The sequence below is a fragment of the Alligator mississippiensis genome, chromosome 1 (genome assembly GCF_030867095.1).
Source record: "Alligator mississippiensis isolate rAllMis1 chromosome 1, rAllMis1, whole genome shotgun sequence".
NCBI classification, from domain to species: Eukaryota; Metazoa; Chordata; order Crocodylia; family Alligatoridae; genus Alligator; species Alligator mississippiensis.
In genome coordinates this window covers 179,690,893-179,710,249 of record NC_081824.1, presented here as the reverse complement: position 1 = coordinate 179,710,249, position 19,357 = coordinate 179,690,893, and the positions used below count along the sequence as shown (strand labels likewise).

Genomic DNA, 19,357 nt, shown 5'->3' with positions numbered 1-19,357 from the left:
GCCATCCTGAGCAAAATGTCTGAAAAGCTGACTGAGAATGAATTTCTGAAAATCCACATGAACTAATGAGCTATAAAATGCTAATGACCATAAAAGCTAAAGAAGCGGTAGTCATGGGGGACCTAAACTACCCGGACATCTGCTGGGAGACGCAGACAGCAAGGTCCCATCACTCACGCAGGTTTCTAACCTGTGTACAGGACCTCCACCTGACACAGGAGGTACACAGTCCCACTAGGGGGAATGCCATACTGGATCTGGTATTGGCAACAGGGGATGACATGATAGGGGACCTCCAGATCGGTAGCTATCTGGGAGACAGTGATCACCTAATAATAGAATTCAACATAAGATGTCGAGTGGGTAAGGTAACTAGTAGGGTGAAAGTGCTAGACTTTAGGAAAGCTGATCTCAATGCACTCAGGCGATTAGTCAAGGACGCACTGCAGAGTAGGAGTTTTGAAGGGATGGGAGCCCAAGAAGGGTGGATGTGCCTTAAGGAAACAATCCTTCGGGCACAAAGCAAGACAATCCCCGAGAGAGGCAAAAGAGGGAAAGGGGCCAGGAGGCTTCCCTGGCTGACCAGAGAAATCCAGGGCAGCCTAAGGGCCAAAAGGGGAGCACATAAAAAGTGGAAACAGGGTGAGATCACTAAAGATGAATATACCGCCTCTGCTCGTGCTTGTAGGGAGGCAGTTAGGCGGGCCAAAGCTACCATGGAGCTGAGGATGGCAACCCAAGTAAAAGACAACGAGAAATTGTTTTTTAGATATATAGCGAGTAAAAGGAAGGCCCAGGGAGGAATAGGACCCCTGCTAAATGGGCAGAAACAATTGGTGACAGACAGGGGGGACAAGGCTGAACTCAACGAGTTCTTTGCCTCATTGTTCCTAAGTGAGGGGCACGACAAGTCTCTCACTGGGGTTGTAGAGAGGCAGCAGCAAGGTGCCAGACTTCCATACGTAGATCCTGAGGTGGTGCAGAGGCACTTGAAAGAACTGGATGCCTTTAAGTCGGCAGGCCCGGATGAGCTCCATCCGAGGGTGCTGAAGGCACTGCCCGACATCACTGCAGAGCCACTGGCGGGAATATTCGAACGCTCGTGGCGCACAGGACTGGAAAAGGGCTAACGTGGTCCCCATTTTCAAAAAGGGGAGGAAGGAGGACCCGGGCAACTATAGGCCAGTCAGTCTCACCTCCATCCTTGGTAAAGTCTTTGAAAAAATTATCAAGGCTCACATTTGTGAGAGCCTGGCAGGGCAAATTATGCTGAGGGGAAACCAGCATGGGTTTGTGGCAGGTAGCTTGTGCCTGACCAATCTAGTCTCTCTATGACCAGGTTACGAAACGCCTGGACACAGGAGGAGGGGTGGATGTCGTATACTTAGACTTCAGGAAGGCCTTCGATACGGTATCCCACCCCATACTGGTGAACAAGTTAAGAGGCTGTGATGTGGATGACTACACAGTCTGGTGGGTGGCAAATTGGCTAGAGGGTCGCACCCAAAGAGTCGTGGTGGATGGGTCGGTCTCGACCTGGAAGGGTGTGGGCAGTGGGGTCCCGCAGGGCTCGGTCCTTGGACCGATACTCTTTAATGTCTTCATCAGTGACTTGGACGAGGGAGTCAAATGTATTCTGTCCAAGTTTGCAGATGACACAAAGCTATGGGGAGAAGTGGACACGCCGGAGGGCAGGGAACAGCTGTAGGCAGACCTGGATAGGTTGCACAAGTGGGCAGAAAACAACAGGATGCAGTTCAACAAGGAAAAATGCAAAGTGCTGCACCTAGGGAGGAAAAATGTCCAGCACACCTACAGCTTAGGGAATGACCTGCTGGGTGGCACAGAGGTGGAAAGGGATCTTGGAGTCCTAGTGGACTCCAAGATGAACATGAGCCGGCAGTGTGACGAAGCCATCAGAAAAGCCAATGGCACTTTATCGTGCATCAGCAGATGCATGACGAATAGGTCCAAGGAGGTGATACTTCCCCTCTATAGGGCGCTGGTCAGACCGCAGTTGGAGTACTGTGTGCAATTCTGGGCGCCACACTTCAAGAAGGATGCGGATAACCTGGAGAGGGTCCAGAGAAGTGCAACTCGTATGGTCAAGGGCCTGCAGACCAAGCCCTACGAGGAGAGACTAGAGAAACTGGATCTTTTCAGCCTCCGCAAGAGAAGGTTGAGAGGTGACCTTGTGGCTGCCTTTAAGTTCATCACAGGGGCACAGAAGGGAATTGGTGAGTATTTATTCACCAAGGCACCCACGGGGGTTACAAGAAACAATGGCCACAAGCTAGCAGAGAGCAGATTTAGATTGGACATTAGGAAGAACTTCTTCACAGTTCGAGTGGCCAAGGTCTGGAACGGGCTCCCAAGGGAGGTGGTGCTCTCCCCTACCCTGGGGGTCTTCAAGAGGAGGTTAGATGAGTATCTAGCTGGGGTCATCTAGACCCAGCACTCTTTCCTGCTTATGCAGGGGGTCGGACTCGATGATCTATTGAGGTCCCTTCCGACCCTAACATCTATGAATCTATACACATGACTGAAGATACGGAGTCCTAAATCCTACAAGTGTCAGTGACTGACATTACACACTGCTTTAACAATTTCCAACAATATTTTTAGGTAAATCCTCCATTTTACAGGCTGGGTATGTCATTTAAACTTTGAAATTATTTCTCAAAGTAATATAGCAAGTCCTGGTTCCAACACTGACTAAAACACTTCCTCTTCACTTCTAATATTCTATTAACACAAACTATATTTAGTGACAGTTAAATTTGAAGCAGGATATACTCAATACATCAAAACTTGAAAAGCATAGAAACACAAGGTTAAGGAAGTCTCCTGTATTCCATGCCACATTCATAATGCCTATAACATTCTCTATAACACCCCAATACTTCACATATTTTACTACCCAAGTGCATTAAACTTGTACTCCAATGCAAAACATCAATGACAATCTCAGCAAAGTTAAAGCAGATTAACTTTCCAGATGCATGGAATGTGCAAGAGTGGCATGTTCCAGCCAGATACCAGAGTCTGACCTTGCTTATTAGCTTCTGAGTAAGAGTGCAAAATAGATGAAAATACAGTATATATTAGTTTTTGATATTTGCTGGAGATGAAAATTAAATATTTGAAATGTTATTGATAACACGACAACATGAACAGGATGAGAAATACAAAATCCTCATTATTTAACATTATATCTTATCATATTTAACATTATGAGAGTGTGTCCTAATGAAATTTTAACTTTCAGTGAAAATAGTTTGTTTCACTGCTTTTTACAAAGACTTTGCATACCTCACCGGACAGCTCCCAAGGATCAGGGAAATCAGGAACTGTATGAGCCTGGAAATGAGAGAAACTCTACTGCATAAGCCAGAGGTTGGCAAACTTTACAGCCAGCAGGCCAGTGCTTGCAAACTCGGGTGCCAATGAGGACAGCTGATAGCCCACTCTCCCAGCTCTCTCTTGTGCATGGATCTTGCAGTCTCTGTTCATCACTGCCACAAAGTACTACAGATTCACATGCCAGAGCCTTGCAAAGGAAGAAATTTCAGTGGTAAAGGTAAGCAGAGGAAGACAGCGGGGATGGGAGGGGAAAAGGCAAAGCAGTGCACACGAATGCTTTGGTGTCCATGCTGCTGATATTTCTCCTGTCTTCCCACCCCAGCCCCAACCCTTGCTGTTATGGGCCAGATCCAAACCCTTTGCAGGCTGGATCTGGCTGTAGGTTACTGAGCTCTGGCAGACTTCCTGAAGGGTGAGAAAGGCTGTGAGGGATTTAGTAATCAGTAGACATAAAACTGTAGACATGCAGAAAGGAAGTTTCAAGACCTGCTTGCCATATTTGGCAGCAGCAACAGAACTGGTCAGCAGGAGTGGATCTCTGAAGGAGTCTCACTCAGTATGTGCTTGCAGTCTTTCTTGATAATTGGGAAAGCCAGAAGCAGCTTTCCCTCCAAATGAACAGAGATGGGGAATCCAAAGCAAGCAATGCTCAGGTTTCATACTGGCTGATGTATAACAGACACCATCTAGGTTGGCATCAGAGTCTGAACTGTTGCTTAAGAGGTAAAAGAACAAGTCACTACAGCTTGTGTTAAACAGCCAGACTTTCAGGTCAAGACTCGTCACAAACGGACATAGAGGAGAGGCATAATACACCTGACCAATAAGTTGTACAAGTTCTCACAAGTGACCGAAATGTAAGATATGCTCTGATGACTTACTCTCTGATTTAGAGTATCATGGTTTTTAACATACACACTCTCTTATACATTTTCTTACTGTTCAAATCCCATACAGCCATTCTGTCAGTAGCAGAGTCTGAACTCCTCAACCTTTATATTCCCAACTCAACTTCAAAATTTTGACTAAATGAAGAACTGTTAGCCCCTTTCTGGATCAGCTGCTGAACAGAATACTGACAGACATTTTCTCACAGGTTACACAACAGTTTACCAGTCAGCAGTTAAATATTTATTACTGATCAGGAATCTGGATTCTATTCTCAATGGTCAGGGAGGACTGTGGCTTATAGGAAATATAATTAGGATAATCAAAACTGATACAGTCAAAAGGCACTGCAGTGTAGTAGATATGACTGAATTGTCTCAAGTTGGAGAGCTGGGTTTTTTCCAAACACTGCAGTGATTTTACTCAGCCTTTTTGTTAATCTGCACAGGATATTCAGCTGGTCTTCCCAAACTGCTTTCTAAGGTTGAAGTTTATGGTCTTGGTCAATAAAAAGCAATGAAGCCTATGGAAATATAAATGACTATCAGAGGGGAGACAGGGTTGTTTGTTGTAGCCATGTTGGTCTAAGGACATAGATAGGCAAAGTTCTTTAGGAAGATAATATCACATCTATCCAAAGAACCTTGTCTGCCTATGTCCGATGGGAGATTAACTCCAGATTTTCTGAGAAAGAGCAGACTATCTTTACACTAGAAGTATTTGGTTTATTTACATGCTTTTTCATCCACCTTCACCTAGCCAGGTCCCTCCCAGTAGAGTTTATACCACAGTATGCATTTAAGATTATTGTTACTAAATGCAGTAGGTTTGGTTTGGCACATGTGTCGTTTTAGTTACAGAATGCTCCATAAATGCTATCTATACAAAACTACTGGAATTTGAATACAGAAAATAACAGTGTTGTAGGTTGCTGACCATGGTAGTCAAGCAGGAACCTTTCTTCTTTTAGGGAAAGAGCTGCTGAAAGGGAAGGAAATGAACAAGAGCTAAATTGCCACATAAAAGTATGAAGATCTATACAATAAATAAAAATACAACTGATTTCAAGGACAGTAAAATGTACTGTCCCTAAGCACCCATAAGAAACAACAAATGGGTGGACTTATTTTTCTCTAAAAATTTCATCTTGGTTCATAAAAATCTGCTACACAAACTTATTTTCCTAAACACTATAGCTCTTCCCTCCTTCCTTTGCACATCAATACCACACCAAATCACCAGTGAATACAAAAAAAATAGTTACCAATATAATCACCATGCCTCTGGTATTAATAAATGGAAAAAAAAGCCATTTGCATGTGAAGTGATAAGTTTACAGCAGTGGTCTCCAACCATTTTAAGTAGATCACCTCTGGCATTGAAAAGCAACCCAAGATCTACAGTGTGTTGCCACTCCCCACCCCCAGCAAGTAAGTCTGTGGGGAGGGAAGAGGGGCAGATCGAGGCAGAGGGAGAAAAAATTATTTGGGGGCGTGCCTCCACAGCTGGTAAGTCCCACCTGACCTGGGACCCACTCAACTTACCGCTGCTCTTGCCTCTGCGGCACTATCCCTTACCACGGGGGCCTCAATCTAACCCCCACCCCTTCCCTCCCCTGTGGACTGGCCTGCTGGGCTGGGGCATATGCGTTCATGCATGCAGGCCCCCAACCCAGCCTTAGATCAACTCAAAGAGGCCCCGAGATCTACCAGTGGATCAAGATACGCTGGTTAGGGAACACTGGATTACAGAATACTTTCTGTGTTCGTATCTATGTATGGCTGAATGTCCAAGAAGGGGTGGGTACAAATGTAATGTTTATATTCTACTACACATGTGGAAACATTCATCATGTGACAATTGGCTTGTATGCACATCTTTGCACAAATTAAACCAAAAGCTTGTTTCTGACGACTGAAAGTTAGTGCGTGTGTGTACGTAGTCTGTGTGGACATCCGCAAGAGAATGTATGCAACTCACAGGTGCATATTAAGCATACAGGCATGTTTGGTGAATATTGATGTACTGGGAAAGAGCCTCTTTCAGGTGTTGGCTCTATATTCTGTGAATGCATGAAGATGAACGTGTTGGGTGCATCTATGTGGGAACTTGCACATATACAGGAATGTGCCCATGTATGGGATGCATATCTGCAGATGCTGCATCTTCTGTCTGAGTATGGTATCCTCTACTTTGACTGGCTCCCTTTAGAAATAGGGCTGACCTTCTCTACCCTACCCCTTTGTTCATATATACCTCTATCATGTCCTAGTGTAGGTTTCATCTCTGTTAGCTGAACAATTCTAATTGTTTAAGATTTCTCCTCATATTAATTTTTCCATGCATCTAATTACTTTTATTGCCCCTCTAGATATTTTTACTTCCTTGGTATTTTTTCAAATAAAAGCAACAAGAATTTGAACCTCGTACAACAGTGACAGCATTACCGTGGAAGTTTATAATTGAATTATTTATATATGGTATTATTCTCAGCCTTGGGGTCATGACAGTTCTTCAGCAAGGGGTTGCACCATGCCCCCCTTGAAAAATCATGTGAATCACAGATTCTAAGTGCCATAGAAACTCGGTGCCATACTGGGTCAGACCAGTCCAGCCCACCTGAGCACCTGTGCCATGGTCCAAGTTTCACTGGATGGCATTCACTAGCTCCTTGGACTTGTTTGAGGACCGGCAAGCGCTGGCTGCTGTACTCTGATCAGTGTTCTCCCCTTGGAATACACACTATAAACCTGTGACTCATACTCTAGTCCATGTTCCACTTTAGTTGTCCTAAGTTATCAGTTGCTTTGCCTCTACTGGCCTCCCTGATTAATGGAGGCTTTGAGTTCCCTTGGTGGGCCCAGGCTAATGTTTCTCTGGGCATAACAAATAGACCTGTCTGTGACAGCACCAGGAGCAGCAAATGCTTTAGAGCAGGACTGTCCAACTGGTGGCCTGCGACCTGTGGGAGGGTAAATTGCAGCCCCTAGGCTCCCCCTGTCCAGTTAACTGTTCTGGATGCTACTGCGGCCAGGGTCTCCAGATTCCTCCTTCTTCTCTGGCCTTCACTTCCTCCTGCTGCCCCAGGGTGCAGGACAGCATGACTCAGAGCATCTGGCTGACAGCATGCCTTCAATGCTGAGGGAACATGCACAACAGGGGAGCATACAGCCAAAGACATTAGGGGCAGGGGGCCACCCACCTGCTTGTGCAAGCAATAGCAGCTGGGGACAAGAGAATATCTGTCCACTTATAGAGTGCAACAGGCAGGAAGCTGTCTGTCATAATGGTGCCAAGGGAGTTTGTAGCTAGGGAAGTTAGGGGAGGCCATGGCCCTTATGGTATGCAGCGTGGCCCCCAGCCAATAAGCTGGACAGCCCCGCTTTAGAGGGAGGACATATGAACAGTGTATATCTATCATGATCTCTCTATCATGCCTGCTCTGGCATCCACCATCATTGGGTTAGAGGTGCCAGAGGATACATCCCCAGCTCTTCTGTTTAAGATATTAATGGATCTGTAATCCATGAATTTGTCTAGTTCATTTCTGAAACTTTAAAAGCCAATATAAATGTTTGTGCATCATAATGCCTAGAAGTGATTTGAAAAAAAACAAAACAAAAATCAAACAAAAAAACCCAAACAAACCAATATTAAGTAGTTGTTTTCATTGGTTTGTAAAAAAAGAAAGTCGGGCCTCTCTTTCCTGCCTGGTTACCATTTATTTAGAGCCACCCATCTGCCAAAGCAGTTCAAGCAATTATGGGCACTGTGTCCTCCTTGCACTGCTCTGCACTGGTCTTAATGTACGGATTGGTTCCCCAGGTGCTTCATAGATGAGGGGCTGGAAGGGACCTCATGAGATCGAGTCCAGCCCCATCTGACATAGGCGGAAAGTCTGCTGGGGTCTTCTTCCGATGACATTACACTATTTCCCTTCAGGCCTTTTGCTTGTGACGAAGAGAAGTTTCCATCACAATCCTTATGCAACATTCCTGATGTCCTTTATGTGCTGCTCACTCCAACCTTACGCTCCTCCACCACATCGGCTACATTTTTGAGGTGTAACACCACTTTGTGTCATTTCTCAATCAACGAAGTCATTTTCCTTCCAGTCCTGCTTCTTTTTTGGTGGCGGCATCCACACACAGCACTGCCCACCTGGAGATGCCGACCTGCCTTTCAGTCTATTTTTGTTTGCTCAGGCTGCACCAAAAGTGGTGTCCGGTCAGCATGTGGTGCCCGCACCAATTTCTACACCTGGTCACCTGTACAGCAAAATGTCTATACAGACTAGAGGGTAGGGGAAAGAGGGTCTTAACTTTTTTCTTCTGAGGCTCAAGATCCCCCTTTGCAAAATGCCAGCTTATCTTACAATCTTCCCCTCCCCCTGAGGGCAGACAAACACCAGCATCACCCGACTGTGGCAAAGAGTCAGTGGAGCCTGCGCAGGTAGGGACACCCCACATCCTTAATGTGAACCTCTGGATTTGTCCCCAAATCACCCCCCAAACAAAACGAGCACAGCAGGGCACCCCACAGCACCGGGGAAAGGACCCCTGGGCACCCAGGGGTGCCACAGCCCTGGGTGCAGACAGGGCAGGGATGGGCACAGGAACGTAGCACGGGGGGGGAGGAGGCCGCGTCCAGCCCCGCTCACAGCAGCCCCAGCCCCCGCTGCCTCACCCCTGCCCGGCGGGGGCATCTGCGGTCCTGGTCCCCCGCCGCGCCGGGCGCTGTCAGGGCCCCGCAGGGCAGCGGGTCCCGGCCCCCCCCATGCCGCGGGCAGGGGCCAGGACAGGGGCAGGGGCAGGGGCAGCCCCGGCCAGAGGAGAGGGGAAGGGGAAGGGGAAGGGGACAGGCCGGAGCGGAGGGGAGCAGGCAGGGCCGGCGGCGAGGGGCCCAGGCAGGCACTCACTCTCGTCCGGCAGCTGATCGAGCTCCGCCATCTTGAACGAGCCGCGCCGCTTTTTCAAAGGCTGCCTGGCGCGGGGCATTGTGGGGCGGCGGCGGTAGGCGGGGCCTGCGCGCGGCGCTGAGCTGACTGGGGCGGCGGCGGCGGCGCGCGGGACGAGCGCGCGGGGCGGGGCCGGGCCCCCGGGCAGTGGTCTTCGGCTCCCCTGTGCTTCCCGTCTGTCCAGCGCGCGCTGAGGGAGCGGAGTGTACCGTTCGGGCCCGGGAGCCAGCCCCGGTCCGCTCCACACGGGCGCACATCCACGAGACCTCCACTCCTACACACACGACACCCCCCCCCCACCCACGAGCCCCCTACTCCTACACACATACCTGAGGCCCCCACTCTTAGAAAAACACCTATGGGACCCCCACTCACACACACACACACGGGACCCCCACTCCATACATGCTTAACCCATAGGACCCCCCCCACTCCTACATACACACCCCATGAGACCCTCCACTACCTACATGTGCACACCCATGAGACCCCTATTCCTACACACACCTCAGACCCCCACTTCCTTGCACACCCACTCCTATACACACATCTGAGACCCCCCACTTACCCATAGGACCCTTGCTGTTACACACACACCCACAAGACCCCCACTTCTATACAGGTATGCACCCACAAGACCCCCCACTCACACAAACACCCATGAGACCCCCGCTCCCTCCACACATACACCCACAAGACCCCGCTCCCTACACACAAACACACCCCCATGAGACCCTCACTCACACGCACCTGAGACCCCCACTCCTACACACGCCCACAAGACCCAAATTCACACACTAACAGTACATAACAAATAAGGATTATTATTACTAGGATGAGATTGGTAACAATGAGAATAACAACTATTAATAGTAATAATACTAAATAATAATAAAAAGTAAAGAGTGGTGATGAAAGAATAAAGCTCCAGTACATCTGTCATAAAGATTTTCCATTTCACAAGCCTTTCCCTCTAATAAACGAAGGGAACCAGTCAGCCAAGTCAGTTGCACTGAGGATCTCAATGGCTTGAGTGGAAAGGAAGCCTGGAAATTATTTCAGTCCGAGATGGTAAAACTGGCAGGGGTCTGTGTTCCCAAAGCCGCAGGGTGGCAGAAAGGCCTTGTAGGAAGGGACTTCAGCCCTAACTAAATGACAAGCTTACAAGTGCTGGAAGAAGAGAAGCTAGGAGACCAAGAAGCACAGGGTTAAAGTGAGAATCGCCCAAGTCAAGCAGAATTAGATTGACCGGAGTCAAATATAACAAAGAGCAAAACATTCTTCAATGACATAAAAGAGAAAAAGGAAAGTTTAGAGGGAGCCGCTAGGTCATGAGGATACACAGAAATTGAGGATGCTGTGTGCGTGAATCAAAGGCCAAAACAAAGTTAGATGTTCCTTCGATAAGGATGACCTTGTGGCAAAGGCAAGATAGATAAGAACGAGGGCATCAAAATGCAAATAACCTCAAATTAGATGGGAGCAAAAGTCAGAGTATAATGCAGGGGTAGGCAACCCCTGGTACACATGGTAGAATGTGGCACTCGAAGGCATTTTACTTGGCACGTGTGCCTCGGGGCCGACAGCGGGGAGCCGCAAGGGGCCTGATCCTTGTAGCAGGGAACCCCGGGCCCCTTCCCCCCTGTCCGTCTCAAAGTGCACATGCACCCACTGCCACCAACAAGCTGGGCCAGGGCTCTGTGGATCCCAGTGCAGGTGCTTGCAGTCTCCCTACCACCTGCTGCAAGCAGCCCAAACTCCATGGTTGGTGGCAGGGGCCTGCAGAGCGCAGGCTGGCTGTGGTAAGCAGCCAGGAGGCTGCAAGTGGCTGCATTAGGCTCTGCGGAGCCCCAGCCTGGATCACTGCTGGAGGCAGGTGCACACATGCCTTGGGGCAGATGGTGTGGAAGGGGCCCAAGGCAAGGGCTCCATGGCCACAACAAGGATCAGGCCCCTCGCAGTTCCCTGATGTCTGCCCCTGGCATGCCAACATCTTCCAAGACAAGGTTGTGGGGTTTTTTTACTCAAAATGTTGCTGATCCCTGGTTTAATGCATTCAAGCTGAGAAGACCTGGTAATTCCCAGAATTCTGAAAGAACTAGCCCATTAAATAATAGGTCCAGTAGAAAATTTTTGAATACGTCTACTAAGTTGGGTCTGGTACCATTTGATTAGAAAACAGCAAATATGGTACCTATAGTTGAAAGGAAATTTTAATTTGGGCAACTACTCTCCTATTAGTTTTAAAACAAATTTTAAGAGAAAGAGCAACCAAAGTGGATGGGAATGGAAAATAGGGTAAAATTCAACATGGGATTGCCAAAAATAGGTTATGTCAAAGTAACCTGACAGCTTTTTTTGATAACTGATTTTCTAGACAGATTAAATATATTTGATCTCATTTTATCTGTGCTTCAGTAAATGCTACAGTACTGCATGAAAAATTATTAGCGAAGCAGGAGAAAATAAGGATTAGGAGAAAAATTATGAGGTCAGCAAGGACCTAGATAAAGAAAACACTGGGTAACCCTAAGAAGGAAAATATCAGGCTGAAAGGAGTTTACCAATGGAGTTTCTAAAGGATCAATTTTGGGACTAATCTTGTTTGTATTTTAATTAATGATCCAGATATTTAAGTAAAAGTGTGGTGACTCCAAAGTGTAGGTTTCATAGTTTCATAGTTTCTAGGGTCAGAAGGGACCTGAACAGATCATCAAGTCCGACTCCCTGCCCTGGGCAGGAACGAGTGCTGGGATCATAATACCCCAGTGAGACATCTATCCAACCTCCTCTTGAAGACCCCCAAGGTAGGGAAGAGCACCACCTCCCTTGGGAGCCCATTCCAGAGCCTGGCAGCTCTAACCGTAAAGTAATGCCTCCTGATATCAAGCCTGAACCTGCTCCCAATCAATTTGTGGCCATTATTCCTTGTTAACCCAGGTGGTGCCCTGGGGAACAGAGCCTCACCTATTTTCTGCTGGTCCTCTCTGGTGAGTTATGGATAGCCACCAGATCCCATCTCAGTCTCCTCTTGTGGAGGCTGAATAGATTCAGGCCCTTTAGTCTATCTTCGTAGGGCCTGGCCTGCTGCCCCCACCCCCCCACGCGACCATGCAAGTGTCCTTCCTCTGGACCCTCTCAATACTAGCCACATCCTTCTTGAAGTGCAGCACCCAGAACTGGACACAGTACTCCAACTGCGGCCTGACCAACGCCACATAGAGAGGGAGGATCACCTCCCTGGACCTGCTTGTGATGCACCTGCAGATGCACGACAAGGTGCAGTTAGCCTTACTGATCGCTTCATTGCACTGGTGGCTGATGTCCATCCTGGAGTCAACAATGACTCCAAGTTCCCTTTCAGCCTCTGTGTTGACAAGAGGGGTGTTCCCCAGCCTACAGGTGTGTTTCTGGTTCCTTCTTCCTAGATGCAGCATCCTGAACTTGTCTGCGTTGAATTCCATCCTATTCTCATCCGCCCACCTCTGCAACCTGTCTAGATCTAGCTGGATTCTGTTCCTCCCCTCCAGTGTGCCCACTTCTCCCCACATCTTTGTGTCATCAATGAATTTGGACAGTGTGCTTTCCGTGTACACCTCCAAGTCACTGATAAAGATGTTGAATAGCACAGGCCTGAGGACTGAGCCCTGGGAAACTCAGGTCCAGAAGAGGACTAGAATATCTTACAGGAAGAACTGGATAACCTTGAGAATTGGAGTAACAGAAATGAAATACAATTCAGTAGTACAAAATGCAAGGTCACGTACTTGGGAACTAATAACAAAGTTCAGCTGGAAGCTAGGATCCTATCACTTGGGAACAACTGATGAGGACAACTTGGGTGTATTAGTTTGTCACAAAAATATTATGACCTGCCAATCTGATGCAACTATAAGGCAAATGCAATCCTAGAATGGATCGGTAAAGTTATTTCCAGTAGAGGTAAGGAAGCATTAGGGTTATTGTAAAAGAAACTAGGAAGATTTTGTCTGGAATATTCTACACAGTTCTGATTACCCATGTTCAAGAACGATGAATTCAAACTAGAACAGATGCAGAGAAGTGCTATTAGGATGATAAAGACAAGGGAGAGCATATTAGAGGAGACTAAGAGAGCTCAATTTGTTTGTCTAGCAGAACAAAGGCAGAAAAACTTGGAACACAAACAAGTGAGTATAAATTGGCAATGAATAAACCTAGGCTGAAATTAGAAGGTTCCTAAGAGTAGAGAGGTTTTGGAGCAGCTTCCAATCAGCCCCACCTCCCCCTGGCCCCCGGCACACATTTGAAAGATGGAAATTGGTAAATTTGTGGAGGGGACACCAACAGTTGACTGTGTGTGGCATCATCCATAGTAGACTAGTGAACTCTCCAGGAGTTCCCTTCCAGTATTTTATCCTAATTATAATATTTTGTCTGCAAGTAACCCTACAACACCTATGCCATTTAGTTCAGCAACCACAACTACTTGGTTAAACAAATCTCTCAGTATTCTTTTCTGTCTTGCAGTCACCATGACCTATCGAGGGAGAGTTTGGGGTGACAGAAGACAGGTCCTACCCTAAATTTAGAGAATGAGCTGAGGCAAATTTAACCATATTTCCTTCCGAAGACTCACACTCAAGGTCCCGATCAAGAAAACCCTGAACATCAGCATTGGTTTCTTCAGAGGTCATTGGCAGGTAGATTACAATATTTTGCCTGCAGCCCATTGTGATCCTTCACAGATTAAAAGCAAGATAAACCAAAATGTGATGTGGTGGCTGATGGGCAGACAGAGATTGTTTTAGTGTTTTCTATGTGTTCATTATCTTTTTTGCTTACTTAATATCCCAGGACCAGTTTTACAGGTTTTTGTGCCTCCATCCCCAGTTAATTGCAGCTGGAGGTAAATGTGGAAATGGATAGCTCCTAAAGAGAATGGATTGTCATTTTCAGCAACTAATGTTACAACCAGGAGCATTGTTGGTTGTAGCCATGTTGATCTAAGGACTTAGGCGGGCAAGGTTCTTTCAGGAGATGTGATATCTTTTATTAGACCAACTAAATAGCTGGAAAAAAGTTCTTTGCAAGCTTTGCAAGCAGGAGCAGCACTCAGATGAACAGGACTCAAAGGCTGCACCCAAGCTACTAATTATATGGTTTTAAACAAACCAATGCTTCTAGGGTTTTACAAATAACATTAAAATGGTGGAGTATCTCCTTTGTGAAGCAGTCACTGCAATTGCACCACTGCCAACAAATGCAAGCAAGCAGCTTTTTTGTTCAGGAGACAATCTGCACAGGGGTGAGCTTCATGGAACTGGTAGAGCTCACCAACGGAGTTTTTGGAGCAAGGGGCAATCAGCCCTGGCCTGAGTTAGAGGAGCTTGGGGACTACAAAAGTTGAGCTTCACTGGGTCACAACAACACTCACTTGCCACCCAGACCAACTCTCCCCTCCCTCCCACACAAAAATTGTGCAGAGCAATTGGCACAGAAAAGCCAGCTCTCATATGTTGTGCTGCCATAATGCCCTCCTGACACCAACAAGTTTTCAGATGACCAAATTTTGGTACTGTAGGCATGTAAAGAAGCTAAACCAGAAAAGAGAATTTGTCCAAGGCCCAAGTTTCACTGTTCTGCTGGTTTTACTGCATTGCAGTCAGCATCATTGCATTGGTTAAACAGTGTGTACAACCTGTCCCCAGGCTTTTCTATTCCACCTATGAAAATATTACACCTAAATTGAACTGTTTCCTGTGGTCCACTGTGTAAAAGAATCAGATGCCTTGTGCTGCCTCCATCCATCTACCTTTTTTCAGATATGGTTCAAACAAACACTGCAATGAATATAATAATGCCTCTGTGCTTCCATCTGCAGAGCAGTAGCTGTGTAATCTACTCTTACTTCCCCTTTTTCCTAGTGCTATATAACATGCTCAATTTGAAAGACTGCACATGTTGTGCGAGTTTTAATACTAGTGACAATGCAAAGGCAGAATTAACCCCAGCCCATAGCCTCCTACATATTACTAAATGCCCTTAATGTTCTTCCTACTGTGGTTAACAACTGTGAAAGTGCTCCATGAAACTCATGTTTTCAATTATACCAGGTTCATGTTTTTACCACTGTGTCCCTTCAAGTTCAGCCACTCAACCAACCAGCTGTTCTAATGAAAATGCTTCCATCTGATTGCAAGCTCTTTCAGATCAGAAACATGGCCATTGAAAATGGAAAACAGCATTAGCCAACAAAATTATTTCTAGGAAAGACCTCTACTGTAGACAGTTAACTGAGGTTGCATGCATCTTTTTGCAAATACTGAAGCAATTCAGACCCATCTTTTTTTTTTTTTAATTAAAAGTTAGCGCAAGGGTATTAACGTTGTAGGATCCAGCATTCTCTTAAGCTTTGCTATTTCACAAGCCACAAGCGCTTCAGTAACAGATTTTTTGTGTTAATATATACCGCTTAACATGATGAAGCAGGTTGCCATCTTAAGTCCTTCTTAAGAGAAGTAACCAGTGATATGAATATAAATTAGGAGATGTCCTGGCCAGCATGATGGCTGAAAGGGACCTCAGGGTTATGCTTGATCACAGGATGGACATGAGCCATGAGTGCAATGCTGTAGTCAACAGAGCTAATGGCTTACTGGGATGCATTAGCTCAAGCATTGCGAGCAGGGCTAAAAGGAAGTGATACTTCCTCTCTACTTGGCACTGGTGAGACCCCACCTGGAGTAGTGTCCAGTTTTAGGTACCACACTTCAAAAAAGATGTGGAGAATCTTGGAAGGGTCCAGAGAAGGGCCACAGGAATGATTACGGGCCTGGAGGACAAACCTTATGAGGAAAGACTAAAGGATCTGGGACTGTTCAGCCTGAGGTAGAGATGACTGAGGAGGGATTTGGTTGCTGCCTATAAGTATGTAAGGGGTGAATATTGGGAGCTGGGGGAAAAACTGTTCCCTAGGGTGTCCCAGGGGAGGACAAGGAGCAATAGACATAAACTGTTAGAAGATGGTTTCAGGTTGGATGTAAGGAAGAACTTCTTTACGGTAAACTTCTCTATAGCGTGGAGAACAACTGAATGTGCAGTATGTGGTGCTGCAGACAAATCTGCGTGCCACATACCCTACAGCCGCACTTACCTGGACGTGGCCCAGGGTTCCAGAGATCTTCTAAAATGAAAGCACAAAAAAAAAGCACATATTCTGATCTAAAAACTGCACATGAACAGGTTTTTTTTTTCAAACATTGGCTTGTTCTCCTCTTTTGCTCCATTGATTTATACAAACATGAAAGGTTTGCCACTGCCTGCTTTAACATCTTAGAGATTTTAAAATGCCAACTCTGTTTTTGATGAACAACTTGCTGGAGGACAACATGTTTCTCTTCCTTTATCTTTGCAGTGACTAAATTGAGAAACTCCTTGCTCACAAACTACAATGTTTAGTGGCTTTAAAAGGGAAGAATGATTTTGTGGTTAAGGTACTTGTTGAGGTCATTCAGGTTCTGTTCCTGTCTCAGATGCAGACTTTCATGTCAATTCAGACAAGCCACTTCACTTAAATGCCTCCACTCAACTTCTCTAAAACAGGGACTATGATTCTTCCTTTTCTCCCTGTCCATTTAAATTATAAAAAGGTAGAGGTGATTGGTGTTTGTTCTATGCACTATATATGCTGGGGCACCAATCTCAATTGATACAAAGCCACTAAATTTATTCTTAAATGCTTCTTCTGTAGTTCAGGTAACTTGTCTGGCAATATTCCCCCTGCAAATACATTATGAAATTGGACTAGATCTTTACAGGAACAGTTTCCCCACCCTCCAGATGGAGAACAAATCACATGCATCAATCAATCATGTCAAATAAGTTCCTTTCTTTTCAAGTATCATTGTCAGAAAAGGCACCGAACTCAGCTAGTCTGCTGCATGTACCTATTTATTCATATCTAATCTTAAAACATACTAAAAGCTTCCCTTTGTCTCTAAGCTTGTAGGGCAGAGCCAGTACAACTACAGGAGAGAGTTAAATTCTGCTTTGATCTGCAGCATCAGAGGGTTTTTATTTAGTCTAAGGGTAGATCTATACAGTAATTAAAAAGTGTTACTATAGTGAAAGTAGGCACACCTGTATTCATGTTATCCAACTAGTACAGATTACAGCACTGAAACATGGCTGTCAAGGTTAGCAACACCAATATAGATGCAGGATCCTTCCAACAGGCTTGTACACTCCACTCCGAAGCCTGTGCTGCAGCATCTTTGTTGCTATATGTTACACATACTTCCTAGATTAAAGTTAGCTTGGGTATTCTTACCTGTGTTGCAGGCACATCTTCGACTGCAGTGTATACATGTCCAAAGGCACTCATATACAACTCTGGTAGCATAACTACATTTGCAGACACTGCGAACGCCCTTCACACTGCTCTGGGAGTCACAAGGAACTTAATGAGAGAATCAGACCAAAACATGGTGGTTACTAGCAGCAATAAGAACCAAAACAACAAAGCTTATGATTCTGGTCCCACATTGAACTGGCAAGGCTGTTACAAGTATTGTGTTATCTGCAAACTGAACAACTTGGATATTGGGTCACAACAGCAAATGTGGATAAGCACGTGCAAAGCCAGTTTGAGACTTATTTTTCAGAAACATTTTAATATTCAACTAATTCTGTTTGATCTATTGGGAACTACATGATACCCATAAGCATTTTGTTCAAGCTTGTAATAGGATTGGCTGAAGTCAAACAGAAAAGGCAGAAATCCTTGCCTCTCTCAGAAAATGTTTACTAATTTCACCTTTTAGTTTAATGCAGTTTCTCAAATTCTACTGGGGTAGAGCTACAGCACACTTCTTTGTTGTCACAATTTCTTTTTCTCCCACCAGTGAATCAGCTCTGCCATCTAGTCCTTCAGGTCTTTGCTAGGTCTCTCTTGCCCTCAAAGCAGGTGACAGCTGCAGCTGGGTCCAAAGGTAACACACAGACCCTCAACCTCCCCTCCTGGGTACCTGCACTGTTTACTTCCCTTTTTCAGTAATGCTTCCTCCCAAATCCAAAAGTACAAAGCTATTTTGCCTCTAACATTTCCAACATTTTCTTTTTCCTGTATTTGGCAGTTCTGTCACCTCTCATACTTTTCATTCCCCACTTCTCCAAGAGGCCCAGGGAGAGCTGCAGCAGAGATGCAACTATAACTTTGACACTCCCCTTTTGAAGACATTGGGTGGATAGAACCTTTTACAAAGAAAATCTACTCTTTCCACTCAGTCATCTAAAGACTGGCATGCAATAAACAGATCCAGGCTGAAACTCTACCTCTGCCAGCATTTCTTAAGAAGGAAGTTTTTATAGTTTAGTGGAGCACTTCCCCGAGACAAAACAGGCCCACTGATTTTGCCAAATACTTCTTTAAAGCTGCACTTAATGGTCTCAGCACAACCACTGTTCCAAAACAGCACAGCAACAAACAGCAGAAAGCTGATGAACAATACAATACTGATTATAAATATTAAAAACTGTGCCCTGAAAATTAGTTATTCAGTAATTGCTGTAGTTTGCACTGATGGTTGTGGTGGAACCAACAAGTATCCCCACAACTTTTAGAGTGAACCATATTGTGCCATAGAATCAAGCATTTTGTCATTCATATGGTGAGTATGAGAACTATGTTATATATACAAAACAGATGCTTTGAACAGGGATTTGAAAGGATGCATTTCAGCGCAAAACCTGTAGCTTGTGAACAGGTCACACAAATAAGATTATCTATTTAGGCAGCACAAATGTGCTCATGGGATTCTGTAACAGTAGGGCCTGTTTTTCAGAACTAAGTTAAGAAGGTCAAAAATCATCCCAGACTGCACTGGAGGAGCTTGTGGGAAGAGCTGGTCTTGCTCTGAATTCAAGAGAACTCATACCCATGTCACAAAAGGCACCACTTTTAGAATTAATTGAACCTCTGCCAGTCCATGAACAAGAGCCCAAAGACAGAACAGTCCAAGGAGATTGATCTATTTGAATTTAAAAGGCTGAGGGCCCAGCCCACTAAAAATAGGGGGCTGCCACTGGTTGGGAGGCCAGAGTCTTTAAAAATTCAACTGATTACAGGGGACAAATCATAAGAAAACAGGGTGTGCACGTGCAGGGTCA

The 19,357-nt window shown here is 45.7% G+C and overlaps 1 protein-coding gene across 3 annotated transcripts in view; it reads right to left on the bottom strand.

Moving 5' to 3' along the window:
* The window catches only part of LIN9 (lin-9 DREAM MuvB core complex component), a 60,012-nt gene extending 50,736 nt beyond the window's left edge, over positions 1-9,276 (bottom strand). Inside the window, exon 1 of one of the 3 annotated variants that reach the window (XM_006268756.4) lies at positions 9,170-9,276. In XM_006268756.4, coding sequence (XP_006268818.1) covers positions 9,170-9,248 — 79 coding nt within the window. In that variant the 5' untranslated portion in view covers positions 9,249-9,276. The remainder of the gene's footprint in view (positions 1-9,169) is intronic. The other 2 variants (XM_019483109.2, XM_006268757.4) reach the window with 2 other exon arrangements.
* Between the last annotated feature and the right edge of the window lie 10,081 nt (positions 9,277-19,357).